The sequence below is a fragment of the Dipodomys merriami genome, unplaced genomic scaffold (assembly GCF_024711535.1).
Source record: "Dipodomys merriami isolate MVZ:Mamm:240054 unplaced genomic scaffold, mDipMer1.0.p SCAF_10, whole genome shotgun sequence".
NCBI classification, from domain to species: Eukaryota; Metazoa; Chordata; class Mammalia; order Rodentia; family Heteromyidae; genus Dipodomys; species Dipodomys merriami.
The window spans coordinates 50,718,682-50,732,633 of record NW_027202271.1 but is presented as its reverse complement, the minus strand read 5'-3'; the positions used below and the strand labels follow the sequence as shown (position 1 = coordinate 50,732,633).

Here is a 13,952-nt window from a genome sequence, read left to right as displayed (position 1 = left end):
ACCAGCACAACTATGTTTATTGCAGCATTATTTCCTATAGCTAAGATATGGAACCAACCCAGTTGCCCCTCAGTAGATGAATGGATCAAAAAATGTGGTATATATACACAATGGAATTCTATGCCTCTGTCAGAACAAATAATATTGCCCCATTTGTTAGGAAATGGAAAGACATGGAAAAAATTATATTGAGTGAAGTAAGCCAAACCCAAAGAAACATAGGTCCCATGGTTTCCCTTATTTGCAATATCTAGTATATGTATGAGTCAAGCAGAAAAGGTCAGATAAGGTGATGTTAGGAAAATGAACCCTGTTTCAAAGGATGCATTTTACAATTATGCTTTTATAATTTATGCAGTCGTTACAAATATTTTACAATTATGCTTTTATAATTATACATTTTACAATTATGCTTTTATAATTTATGTAGTCGTTACAAATATTTTGCCATAATTAAAAAGTAAAGAACAGGAGAAGATGGTAGAATTTTTACCAGGACATTTCAGGCTTGTAATCTTATACAACTGAAAAAGTACAGGCTGGTCAGGAGAGAGCCAAGTTTCTTGGGCTAATAGATTCCAAAATTCTATCTATACTGTGTGCCAGTGGCTCACACCTGTAATCGAAGCTTCTCAGCAGCCTGAGATCTGAGGATTAAGGTTTGAATACAGCCTGGGTAGAAAAGTAGGAAAGTCTTTAAGACTCTTACCTTTTGTTAACCACTAAAAATAAGCTGTAGTGCAAGCAGTAGAACATTAGCCTTTAGTTCAGGGACAGTGCCTAGGCTTAGAGTTCAAGCCGAGGACTGGCAGGCATGCACGCACACATGTGTACACACACACACAAACTGTATTTGCAAACTCATCCAAGCAGAAATGGGGAATCTATCTTCTCTATGCCATAAATACATCAATTTCCAAATAGTTAATATGAAGAAAGCAAACATGCCAGCACTTGAGGGAATGTTACAAACTACATTTATGTAAGCATCAGGTATGTAGATTCATTCAAAAGGAAAGTCTTAGCCCACACATCAAGTGTCCACACATTAAGTATTAACAGTAACCTCTATCTTCACTGGCCATCTTTTGGGTTTTACCTTCCAAGGAACTAAGAGTCAACTCAAATAAATACTTTATTAATCATTTGCCAAGTAAGAAAACATCCTGTGGATGGCTGGCAATGGCTCAGGACTGTAATCTTAGCTACCCACAAGGCTGAGACCCAGAAGACTATGATTCAAAACAAAACTGGACAGGGGCTGGGAAGGTGGGTCAGTGGTAGAGCGCTTGCCTTGCATGCATGAGGCCCTGGGTTCAATTCCTCAGCACCACATAAACAATAAGAAAAAAGCCAGAAGTGGCGCTGTGGCTCAAGTGGTAGAGCACTAGCCTTGAGCTGAAGAGCTGAGAGACAGCGCCCAGGCCCAGAGTTCAGGCCCCACGACCGGACCCAACAAAAAAACAAAACAAAACTGGGCAGGAAAAAATCGGAAAGACTCCATCTCTAATTAACCAGCACAAAGCCAGGCTAGAGACACGGCTCAAGTGGTAAAGTACCAACGGAATGAGCTCAAGGCCCAGAGTTTAAGCTCTAGTACCAGAAAGAAACAAACAAATAAACCAGGGTTTCAGGTTGGGAATGTTGTTCGATGTTACAACACTTGCCTAACATGCACAGGGCCCTGGGTTCAATCTCTAGCATTGCAAAATAAATAAGTAAAATAATAGTAAAATTGGAAAGCAACATCAGAAGGAAGGTTGGCTCAGTGACCTATGCCAACTTCAGCAAAAGCCTTACATTTCTGAGACTATGTCTTCATCAGTAAGGTCGGGGATAAAATCAGCTCCTTTCTGAAGTCCCTTTCAGAATGTCCCTCTAACATCCCACAGTATACCATCCAAAGTATTCCTGTGAGGAGATGGAGATAGAATGGTTTTTAAATTAAAAAATGGCAACCACAAAAGAGGAATGGAAGGTAGTAGAATTTGTGAGGAGAGATCTACAAGGCTTAGTGTAAGTTAATCATTATCCCTGTCCTCTGGTGTATTCCTTTCAAGAGTTTGGCTTTGAAATGACAAAGACATTAAGCATGTATGACAAATAAATTACTCTGATTCTGTGTGCACATCACCTCTGTCTAGTACATGCTGAAAGAATGTATTATGCTCCAGCGGGACACACATTGAGCAACAGTGCATGCCCCCAACAACAGGTTTCTTTCTCCAAAATGACACATGAACCAATGGGTCTATTTACAACTGCAACTAAGTTTCCAGAGGAACATGAAAATTTAGAGAGACTTCATATAACACCATCTACATAAGGTAGCTATATATCATCATTCTATGTGCTGGGGGATTTATTCAAGGATGTCTACCCTTGCACAGACTCTATTTACTGGTTAGTGGCACCCAGAGTAAATTTTAAAATGCTAGACAATGTGATTTAGCTTTCTTTGTATAAATAAAGTACTTTTAGGTATAAGAAGGATGGGGGAGTGTAGTTGAGGAGGTGGGAGGGAAGAGATGGTAGGGGTAAAACAAAGGAGGAGGCAAGAATGCTTGATAAGAAATGTACTCATTACCTTGCTCATGTAACTGTAACCCCTCTGTATTTTCACAATAAAAAACTTATTTAAAAAAGAAGGTAAATGCATGCTTTGAAAAAGAAAAACCTTTTGAGTAGATTTAGGATCCCGGAAATATGAGACCCATGGCAGAACATCAAATAAACATAAAACATGTCCTTGTTTTTCAGGAAGCTGCATTTTGATGAGATTATGACTCTAAACAGTGAATTGGAACATGCTACACAAAAAGTTGTGAATCAAGAATTGTACTCTTAAAAAATTATACATTCTTTTTTTTATTATACAGAGGAGTTACAATTACATGGGCAAGATAACGAGTACATTTCTTATCCAGCATTGTTGCCTTGTTTCCCCTTCCCATCCCTTCCCATACTCCCCTCCCCCCACCCATTCCTCCCCCCACTCCCAACAAAGTTGTTAAGTTCCTTTTTCAACATAAGGACTTGTACATCTCATTGTTGCAAAGGGTCCACCTGTATCCCTAGTTAAACGATTTGTTTTTTTCCCTTCCCCTCCACAAATTATACCAACATCAAAAACAGTGAAAGTATGGGTTATACTGTGGGGAAGGACATACAAAACAACAGAGAAATCATCTTATAAATATGATAGAAACAATTACATGAAAGGAAAAAAAAAACAAAAAACATGTGGATACTTATCTTGGGGTTCATTCCCCTAACATCAACTTATCTAACCTTTTCTGCTTGACTCAGACATATACTAATTATTGCAAATAAGGGAAACCATGGGACCTATGTTCTTTGGGCCTGGCTTACTTCACTTAATATAATTTTTCCAAGTCTTTCCATTTCCTAACAAAGGGGCAATGTCATTCTTTCTGAAGGAGGTATAGAATTCCAATGTGTATATATACCACATTTTCTTAATCCATTCATCTACTGAGGGGCATCTGGGTTGGTTCCATATCTTAGCTATGGTAAATACTGCTGCAATAAACATAGTCGTGCTGGTAGCTTTAGTGTGGTCTTGTTTGTGATCATTTGGGTAAATGCCCAAAAGTGGGATTGCTGGGTCATAGGGAAGCTCTATGTGGAGTCTTTTGAGGAACCTCCATACTACTTTCCAAAGTGGTTGAACAAGTTTACACTCCCACCAACAATGAAGTAAGGTTCCCTTCTGTCCGCATCCCCTCCAGCATCTGTTGTTATTAGAGTTCTTGATTATAGCCATTCTAACTGGGGTGAGGTGGTATCTCAATGTTGTTTTGATTTGCATTTCTTTTATGGCTAGGGAGGTTGAGCATTTCTTCATGTGTCTATTGGCCATCCTTCTTTCTTCTTCAGAGAAGTTTCTCTTTAAGTCTTTAGCCCACTTATTTATTGGGCAGTTGTTTCTTTGAAGATTTGTTTTTGGGGGATTTAATTTTTTGAGGTCCAGATATATTTTAGATATGAGACCTTTGTCTGTTGTATGGCTAGTGAAGATCTTCTCCCAATCCATGGGCTTTCTATTGATCTTGCTAGCTATTTCCTTTGCCATGCAGAAGCTCTGCAATTTCATGCAATCCTATTTGTCCAACCTTTCTTTGATTTGTTGTGTTTCTGGGTCTCTATTAAGAAAATTTTGGCCTGTGCCAAGGAGACTAGGGTTTCTCCTATTCCATCCTGTAATGTTTTCAGAGTGTCTGCTTTGACTCCGAGGTCTTTGATCCATTTGGAGTTGATTCTGGTGCAAGGTGATATATAAGGATCTAGCTTTAGTTTTCTACAAGTAGTTAACCAATTTTGCCAGCACCATTTACTGAAGAGGCTGTCTTTCTTCCATTCTATTTTTTTAGCTCCCTTATTGAAGATTAGATGGCTATAGGTCTGTAGGTTCATTTCTGGGTTTTCAATTCTATTCCATTGGTCCTGAGGTCTGTTCTTGTGCCAGTACCAAGCTGTTTTGATTACTATGGCTTTGTAGTAGAGTTTGAAATTTGGTATTGATATTCCTCCAGCACTGTTCTTTCTGTTGAGGATCATTTTTGCTATTTGGGGTCTTTTATTGTTCAATATGAATTTTTGGATTGCCTCTTCTATTTCCTTGAAGAATGAGGTTGGAATATTAATAGGTATCACATTGAATTTGTAGATAGCCTTGGGAAGTATTGCCATTTTCATGATGTTGATCTTTCCAATCCAGGAGCATGGGAGTTTTTGCCACTTTCTAAGTTCTGTTTTGATTTCCTTTTTCAGGTTTTTAAAGTTTTCATCATAGAGATCCTTCACTTCTTTGGTTAATTAATTTCTAGGTATTTTATTTTTTGTGGGGCTATTACAAATGGAGTTGCTTTCCCGTTTTCAGTCACACTTTCCTCATTGTTGGAATATAGAAAAGCCATTGATTTTTGAGGGTTAATTTTATACCCTGCTATTTTGAATCTCCTTGAGTAATTTGGGAGTGGAGTCCATGGGATTCTTTAAATACAAGATCATGTCATCTGCAAAGAGGGAGAATTTTACTTCTTCTTTCTCTAATTTGAATCCCTATATGTTTGCATCTTGTTTTATTGCTCTAGCTAGGCATTCTAATACTAGATTGAAGAGCAGTGGAGAGAGTGGGCATCCTTGTCTTGTTCCTGAGTTTAGAGGAAATGGCTTTAGTTTTTCACCATTGAGTATAATAATGGCTTTAGGTTTGTCATATACAGCCTTTATTGTATTGAGGAAGGTTCCATGGATTCCTAGTTTTTCAGAACCTTCATCATAAAGGGGTGTTGGACCTTGTCAAATGCTTTTTCTGCATCTATTGAGATAACCATATGATTCTTATCCTTGCTTTTGTTGATGTGATTAATTACGTTAACTGATTTGCATATATTGAACCAGCTTTTCATCGCTGAAATGAATCCTGTTTGATTGGGGTGTATGATTTTTTGGATGAATTGTTGAAACCGACTGGCCAAAATTTTGTTGAGAAGTTTTGCATCAATGTTCATCAAAGATATGGGTCTATAGTTCTCTTTCTTTGATGAGTCCCTGCCTTGTTTTGGGATGAGGGTTATTATAGCTTCATAGAATGAATTTGGTAGTGAAAAAATTATACATTCTTGAAGGGGTGGGTAAAGAGAAAAAATGATGGAATGGGTAATCCTGTTCAAAAAGAAAGGTGCTGATTACCTTACGTATGTAACTGTAACCCCTCAATAAATCACCTTTACAATTAAAAAAAGAACTACACACTCTTACCTCTCCCCCAGCTTCTAATCTGCTGGCATCATCTGAAGTACTTGTCAGGTTCCCAGGGTGAAGGAGAGAATCGTCATCTTTGCAAGGACTATTGACAGCTTCTAATTCATCAAAAAGAATATTGACATCCTTGGCCACTGGAACCAAAGTACATATAATTAAAAGTGAGGCTCAGAACTTGGGATCTCGAAATCAACACTAAAAGGAAAGACAATATCCCTTTAGTTTTCTCTGCCTCTCTTTGTTTCAATAAAATCCTGAGTGACTGGTATATCATTTCCTAAGAGAAAAATTGCGTGATATGTAAATACATTTGACCAAGCAGTGATAGTGTACTCATTAAAAAAACATGAGGAAAATGTGAGGCAAAGTGCCTCCATCATATGAATATAATTTGTCTTACATGTAATGGGAAGTGCTTGTTTAAATTTACTTCACATAGTTGTTTAGTATAAGATACTTCCATTTAAGACTTCTGAGAACTCACTCTCTAGGTTAAGAGACGAGCTATACATTTTTATTGTTTTAGTTTGTTCAAGTGTTTAGTTTAAGTGTCACATGGCTTGATAAATGAACCCATCAAAGGGCCATTTGCATGGCTTGCATGGCTTCATGATCTCTTTTCTTCATTTGTGACTGGACAAAGAACAAAGCATGCAGTTAGATGTTCTGCCTTCTTTCTACCTCTAACTGAAGTGATGCAATGAGTCATTCAAAGACTGCTCCAAAAGGCTGCCGGTATTCACATCATGCCTCTATATAAAGGGCTGAATGTCCCAGTTCCACCATGTTCAGATGTTCTACTGTGTTAAAAATTAAGCACAATTAGAGGAGAGTAGAAAGTATTGGTAGGTGTGGGTTACTTCCTCACCAACAGAAAGTATGGGCTGGCAGTGTAGTACCCTTTTTCTTTAGTTGTATCAAAAACAGCCAAGTGAACACTTGGAGAACAGGCTCATGCCTGTAATCCTAACTACTCAAGAGGCTAAGAGTTGGGGATCATGGTTTGAAGCCAACCGTGGCAGGAAAGTCCATGAGACTCTTATCTCCAATAAATCACCAGAAAACTGGAAGTGGCACTGTGGCTCATGTGGTAGAGTGCTGGCTTTGAGCTGAAGAGCTTAGGGACAGAGCCCAGGCCTAGAGGTCAAGCCCAAAAATCAACCAAAAAAATTAGTAATATGTGCCTCATGCATCAAGCAGAATTAAACAATCAAACTCATGTTGCTTTCTGCCATGTAACAAACAAACAAACGCAATTAGTGTTAATTATGAAGGCAATAATGGAAAAAGCAAGTGTTTGATACAGAGAGAATAAACTCTAACTATGAAGTATGTTCTATAGCGATAGCCAAGCATGTGACTTCAGGCTTAACACTTCAAATTTTCCTTTACTGAAGTAAAATAGATGTGTATGGGAATAATGTTAACATTTATTGCTTGCTGTGACAGGCTGATCTATGTCCTCCAAAGGGATCTAATCTTTGGAACTTGTGACTATGTTATTGTATATTACTAAAGGCTTGTAGATGTGAGGAAGCCAAATATCTCAAAATCAGGATATTATCCTGGGTCACATGGGTAGGCCCAATGAAATAATGAAAGTTTTTAGGAGTAGAAGGTAGGTCAGATGGACTGAAAGTGCTATGTTGCTGGCCTTAAAGGTGAAGAAGGATAGGACTATGAGCCAAGGAAACGTGGTATGGTTTAGAAGATGGAAAGGACAAGAACAAAGATTCTTCCTATACCCTCCAGAAGGAACAAACACTTGATTTTAGGATTTCTGACATTCAGAAGTTAAAAAATAATACACGTGTGTTTTTTGAGGTCATTAAGCTTGTGATACTTTAGTAAATGCAGTTAAAAGTAAACTAATACATTTGCAAGAGGTTTTTAGACCATAACACTACAAAGTAATCATCATGATTTTGTTTGATTTTGCTTTTTATGTAGCTGTGGTTTGGGGGGTGCCTATACTGGGCCAGAACTATTTCAGATACTCAAAGAAAGAAGCTGACACTTTTTGAGGAGGTACAGTATATCCAGTATTTGGAGAAGTGTCAAGAACAAAGATTTACCCTATGTCATAAAGCCACATCCCCTCTCTAATTATTCTCCACTCATTATTTTACTTTCTCCCCAACCCTGAACTCAACATGTGACTACTTTCTGTATTCATTTGTCTATTGGTTCTTTACCTCATTAGTGTACAGGTTCCACAGGGCAGTGGACTTGTTGGCTTTGCTGGTATACAGAGACTCTAGCACAGAGCAAACATTCAACATGTATTTGCTAAGTGACAAAATGAAGGCTGAACAGCCTCTCAACTATTCTCTAATGACATCTGAGAGCCCCTTTCCTCTAATATCCCTTGACCTAGGACTCTGGCATATGTGTTATTGCTAACATCATTCTTATGTGCAAGCCACAATTTCAGAGTTTCAAGTACAATGATTAAATTTCAAGTAGACATTGAGTTCATTTGAGCAACGGGGTGAACATATTTTAGCACAGTAGAATGATGTGGTCGCCATTCTCTACTCTGCTGCACAGACATAAAGAATTGTGTTTCTGTTTGCTCAGTGGTGTCCTGGGGCTAGAAAATTCCCTCACAGTGGCAGCTAGACTTTGGATCTCAAATGTCTCCCAATGCCCCAGGTGCGTAAAGTTTAGTCTCAGCATGGCACTGTTGGGAGGTAAATAGACTTGATTTTATGCCTTTGTAGGGAATGGTAAGACCTTGGCCCCTTCCTTTCCTTTTCTTTTTCACATCCTAGCCATGAAGCAAATGGTTTTACTCTGACACATTCTGCATGCTATGATGTGATGTCTCACCACAGGAACAAATGCAACATGCCCACCAACCATGGACATCAAGCCAAAGTAAGTCTTTGCTCATTTAAAGTTAGCTCTCTCAAGTACACATCACAGCTGCAGATAGCCACTCCAGGAAATTGATGAAAAGAAAGAAAGTAATTGCTGTGACTATGTCTGGTGATATAAAAGCGCCTTTGAAGTTGGTTTGCAGGACTCTGGAACAGTCTGGAGAAGCAAGCTAGAAAAAGCCTAGGCTGTTCTAAGTAGAATTTAATAAGGCCTCAGAGGACCTGGATGCAAATGGAAAGGGCTGTATTGGCTAGGTTTACATGGAAATGAGGACTTTAGTGAAAGCTGGACTAAAGGCAAAGACTACATGAGGTATATACATGCATTATCTTTATAAGTCTTTTCAGGAGGCTAAAGCTCAAGTGACTGACAAGATTAGAAGGAATTTCAAGGAAGTACCACTCAGGCAGTGGCTTGAGAATTACTAGCTGCTTTTATTCAAATTGATAAGGAGAATGGGGAGGAAAGTGGAAGAGAACAGAAAATTTTTGAAAATTTGATGTTTGGCCAGACAAGAAGCAAGGGTGAATGTGTAGGCTGGAAAACTGTGGTTGCTGATGAGATTTTAAAAAAAAAAAGCTAAAAGTGCTAAGCAGGATGGTCTATGCCTATAATCTGAGCTAATCAGGTGACAGGGATCAGGAAAACCTATTTAGTGAGTTTAAATCTATTTAGTTAGTAAGTTTATATCCATTTATTTAGTGAGTTTATATCTATTTAGATAATAAGATTCACACACAGGCTCTAGCAGACTGTCTCACCCAAAGGACAAGCTATTGAATATACACCTGCACTTTTGTAAAGAGGAGGAAATGAATAGATTAGCTATCAGTATCACTTTCTAGTGGTCATAGTCAGTTCAACAAAGTCCTCTCTATCTGCAGTCCTCAAGTAGGACCCATTTGTCTCACAGGCAACAAGTAGTATGGTTTGGAGAATTTTTAATTGTCACTATTTGAAGGGGGGTGCTAATCATATTTACTGGGAAAAGACTAAACGTACTAAAACAGAATAGCCTCTACACAAAAAGAATTATTCAACCTCCCAATGTCAGTACAATACTTATCATTTACCGTTGTGCTTTCTGTAGTTTCTATTACCTGCAGTCATTCACGGTCTACAAACACTAAATGAAGAAGTCCAGAAAGAAACAGTCCATATGTTTGATATGCTCACTGTTGCATGCTGAAACATCATGCCCTGCCTCTTCATCCTTCCCTGGAATTAAATCATCCCTTTGTCTAGCGTATCCAGGTTCTAGATGCAACCTACCAGTTAGTTCCCTTGTAGCCATCTCAGCTACCCACATAATACGTAGGACTTGCTGTTATCTGTAATTTCAGGTACCTGCCAGGGATCTTAGAGTCTATTCCCTGTGGTAATAACAATGAATGAGTGTGGCGTTAGGTTGGGAAATGCTGTATTAAGGACCTGTATTAAGGACCCAATTATTTGATTCCAGAGGGGGCAGCTAATGGGAAAAATAAAGGAAGCCCTTTGCTTTTCCTATTGCTGTCCATCAAAATTATTATCTTGAAGTCATTGTGAAGTATATCACACAACATGGGGTTCTAACTTGTAGTGCCTAAGGGATATCATGGCATTCTTACCATCTGGCAGCCTCCACTGGCTTCAGGAAAGGTGAAAAACCTTGACTACCAGAGAATGTGCAGCTAAAGAAGTGGTCAGTGAAGACCAGGTGAACTCTACCAGCACAGGAAAGATGGGCCCTTCAACAACTCACCACTGTTTCTGACATCTGCAGCTTTAACTACAAGGTTGGTGTTAGGAGCACATTATAAATGATGCAAACTTAAATCATTTCCTTAAGGAGATGAAAAAAAAAAGAATACTCAAGTTCCAAAGTTAAGTAAATTTTTTTTTTTTGGGTCCGGTCATGGGGCCTGAACTCTGGGCCTGAACGCTGTCCCTCAGCTCTTCAGCTCAAGGCTAGCGCTCTACCACTTGAGCCACAGCGCCACTTCCGGCTTTTTTCTTTTTGCTTATGTGGTGCTGAGGAATCGAACCCAGGGTCTCTGGCATGCAAGGCATGCGCTCTACCACTGAGCCACCTTCCCAGCCCCAAGTTAAGTAAATTTTGAAAAACCTACTTATTTAGCAAGCATTCTGAGTGCTACTGGGCCCGGATGGTGGTGGGCTAGTGACTGGGGCTAAAGTACATGACAGGCCTGGCCTTTGCCTTCAAAGAGCTGGGAGGCGGAAGCAAGGCCTCTCTATTTCATGGACATCACCAAGATGCTACTTAACATCTAGGGTCACTTGATAATGGATTTCATCACCTCCTTTATGCCTTTTACTCTGGTAGAAAAATGTTGGATAATTATCTGCCTAGTAGAATTCTGCTAGTTAGGGTCATTAAATGAGAAGAGGGAGAGAGAATGGAAATCCCATGCAATCCAAGTAAAGGATCCACCTTGAGACTCAGGAAAGGCCATGTGAACAGAATTGGGCCGCAGAAGTGGCTCAGGGTAGGTGAAGATCATCCATGTAGGGAGGCAAGAGGGATCCTCGAGTGATTCTTCCTTGAAAAAGTCAGCAACTCAGCCTAAAAAATATGCTTGGGAATAGAAGAGACTCACATCCAACAGGTAATCAAGGGTCCAGGATCTCAAACTGCCTTGGAGACAAGGCTGGAACATCTGAGTAAAACATCACACTCTACAATAAAAGAGATTTGAGGAACTGTCTCTTACTATACAAAAGCAGAGCAATCAAAGGGTCAGGAGACACATAGATTCTCATATTCTTTATGTGCTAAGGTGCTAAGATGAATTTACTTTGGTGATCTTGAAACTACTTATCACATATTTGTAATTATTGCAATTATTCCTTCAATGACAACAATTTGGGAGCTGGGCGCCAGTGGCTCATGCCTCTAATCCCAGCTACTCAGGAGGCTGAGATCTAAGGATCACTGTTTGAAGCCAGCCTGGGAAGAAAAGTCTCCGTGGAATTCTATTCTCCAATTAACCACTCAAAAACCAGCAGTGTGGCTCAAGTGATAGAGCACTAGCCTTGAGCACAGAACTCAGGGATAGTGCCCAGGCCCTGAGTTCAAGCTTCACAACTGACAAAGAAAAATCATTATTTGGGATGTTCTTCTTCATTCTCCAGAGAAAAGGAATCACACATGTAGCTCAAGAACTCAATACACAGTTGAACTAATTACTAATTATGAGTTATTATCTGATACTAGTTCATTGAGCCAACATTGGGCGTTAGGTACTGGAGATGCAAAGAAGACATTGGTGAGAAGTTCTTGCAGGCAGGAGAGTGAAGGTGGGGAATTTGTGCTCAAAGGCAATGAAAAAATAAACAGTAAATGTGTTTTAGAAATAGTCTAAAAGGGTAGAAATCCCAAAAGAAAAACATCGAAGAGCTTGATGCATTGCTTCTGTTTTCCCTTTATTTATTATCTTTCTTCTCTCAGGTATATGGGAACAATCCTTCATGTTCCGGTGCAGGAGGCCTTTAATGCAAGCACTTTCCTGAGATGGGCAAAAGTAAAGTGAAGACCACTGAGAGATGGACGAAAACTTTATGATGTAACCTAGGCTTCCACATTTGGGCTTTAGTGTGCAGGTTCAGTAGACTCCCTTTGTCCTAAGTTCCAAATTATTCTGAAACTCAGAATTCTGGAAGCATTGCATATGGACCTCCACGTGTCACTGGGAAACTCATCAAAGTCACCTTCAGGAATAATTCAGAATGAGAAGATTGTCTATATCTCAATTTTAACATGTCTAAGATTGTTGTATATAAAGTCTGTGTTTGTGTGTAGAGTATGTTATTGTTCAGCTTAAGAAATACTGGCATTGGGGCTGGGAAGGTGGCTCAGTGGTAGAGTGCTTGCCTTGCATGCATGAGGCCCTGGGTTCGATTCCTCAGCAACCCATAAACAAAAAGAAAAAAGCTGGGAGTGGCGCTGTGGCTCAAGTGGTAGAGCGCTAGCCTTGAGCTGAAGAGCTGAGGGACAGCACCCAGGCCCAGAGTTCAGGACCCATGGCCAGACCAAAAAAAAAGAAATACTGGCATAAGAGAAACTCAAAATCTTTTAAAAAATAAATAATAGGCTGGGCGCTGATGGCTCACACTTATAATCCTAACTACTCAGAAGGCTGAGATCTGAGTGTTTCAAAGCCAGCCTGGTCAGGAAAGTCTGTGAGACTTATCTCCAATTAACCATCAAAAAGCCAAAAGATGACTGTGACTCAAGTGGTAGAGAGCCAGCCTTGAGCATAAAAGCTCAGGGGTAGCATCACTCAGGCCCTGAATGCAAGCTCCTGGACTGGTAGGGAAGAAAAAAAAGCTAAAACTAATTGTAAGATTATAACAATGGCTAGTTTTCTTATTATCTTGGTGCAAAAAGATTGTTATGTTTCCTTCCTGTCCTGGGGAGATAGCCTCCAAGTATCTGTTTCTCTCTTAGCATCAGAGATTAAGTAGGAAAGAAGTGGCAAGCAGGACCAAGGCAATGAGATGACCATTTTACCAAACCTATTGTGTGTGGGTGATTTTCAGGTCCTTTTTTTCATTTTACCTTTAGAACAACCCAGGAGATAGATAACTATTATAGAGGAGGAAGAAGGAGCCAGGATGATAAATGTCTCGTACAGCTGCCTATGTAGTACATGGCAGAGCTGACTTCCAACCCAGTTCTGACTCCGGCATCCATGCTGTTTCCAGCAGGCTTCTACGTTTCCTTGGGAAGCATTCTGCTATGTGGAAATTGTGTTTGTCTTTCAAGAACAGAAAGTCATTGCACTCCCAGGCAATTATTTTGTCACCATTTTAACATTCATTTGAGTAAAGCTAGACTGAAGCCCAAAATGTATGATACTTTTCCAAAGTTAACAAATAGATCAAATTAAATGCTTTGTTTTGTTAATTCGGAGAAATACAGCTTTGAGCACATCAGGCTAGGATTTTAGGAACTAAACACTATTTAGCATTTAGATGACACCAGCAAGCCCAGGATTCCCTGGATGTTCATCTCTAAGGCACAAGCTGCCTGGTTTACCAATAAGAAATAAAGGGAGACAGAATTTAAATAAGTCAAAATATATAATTAGGAAGAACACAAGTGTCTCCTTGGCTGGCTTTATTCCTGTCCATTAAGGCCAGCAGTTTTTTGAAGTGTGTTCCCCAGAACACACCGGGATCCTTTTGAGGAGCACTAGAAGATGTGGAAGGACAAAACGGAAAAGACAAAGCCTACATTGTAACTCTATTGATAACAAAGAATTGCATGTCTTTGG

At 39.5% G+C, this 13,952-nt stretch overlaps 1 protein-coding gene across 4 annotated transcripts in view; it reads right to left on the bottom strand.

Annotated features, from left to right (window-relative positions):
- Ano4 (anoctamin 4) overlaps positions 1-13,952 on the bottom strand; it is a 329,923-nt gene that overhangs the window by 152,728 nt on the left and 163,243 nt on the right. For all 4 annotated transcript variants that reach the window (XM_069991146.1, XM_069991120.1, XM_069991129.1 and 1 more), the window contains one exon: positions 5,788-5,924. In XM_069991146.1, coding sequence (XP_069847247.1) covers positions 5,788-5,924 — 137 coding nt within the window. The remainder of the gene's footprint in view (positions 1-5,787; positions 5,925-13,952) is intronic.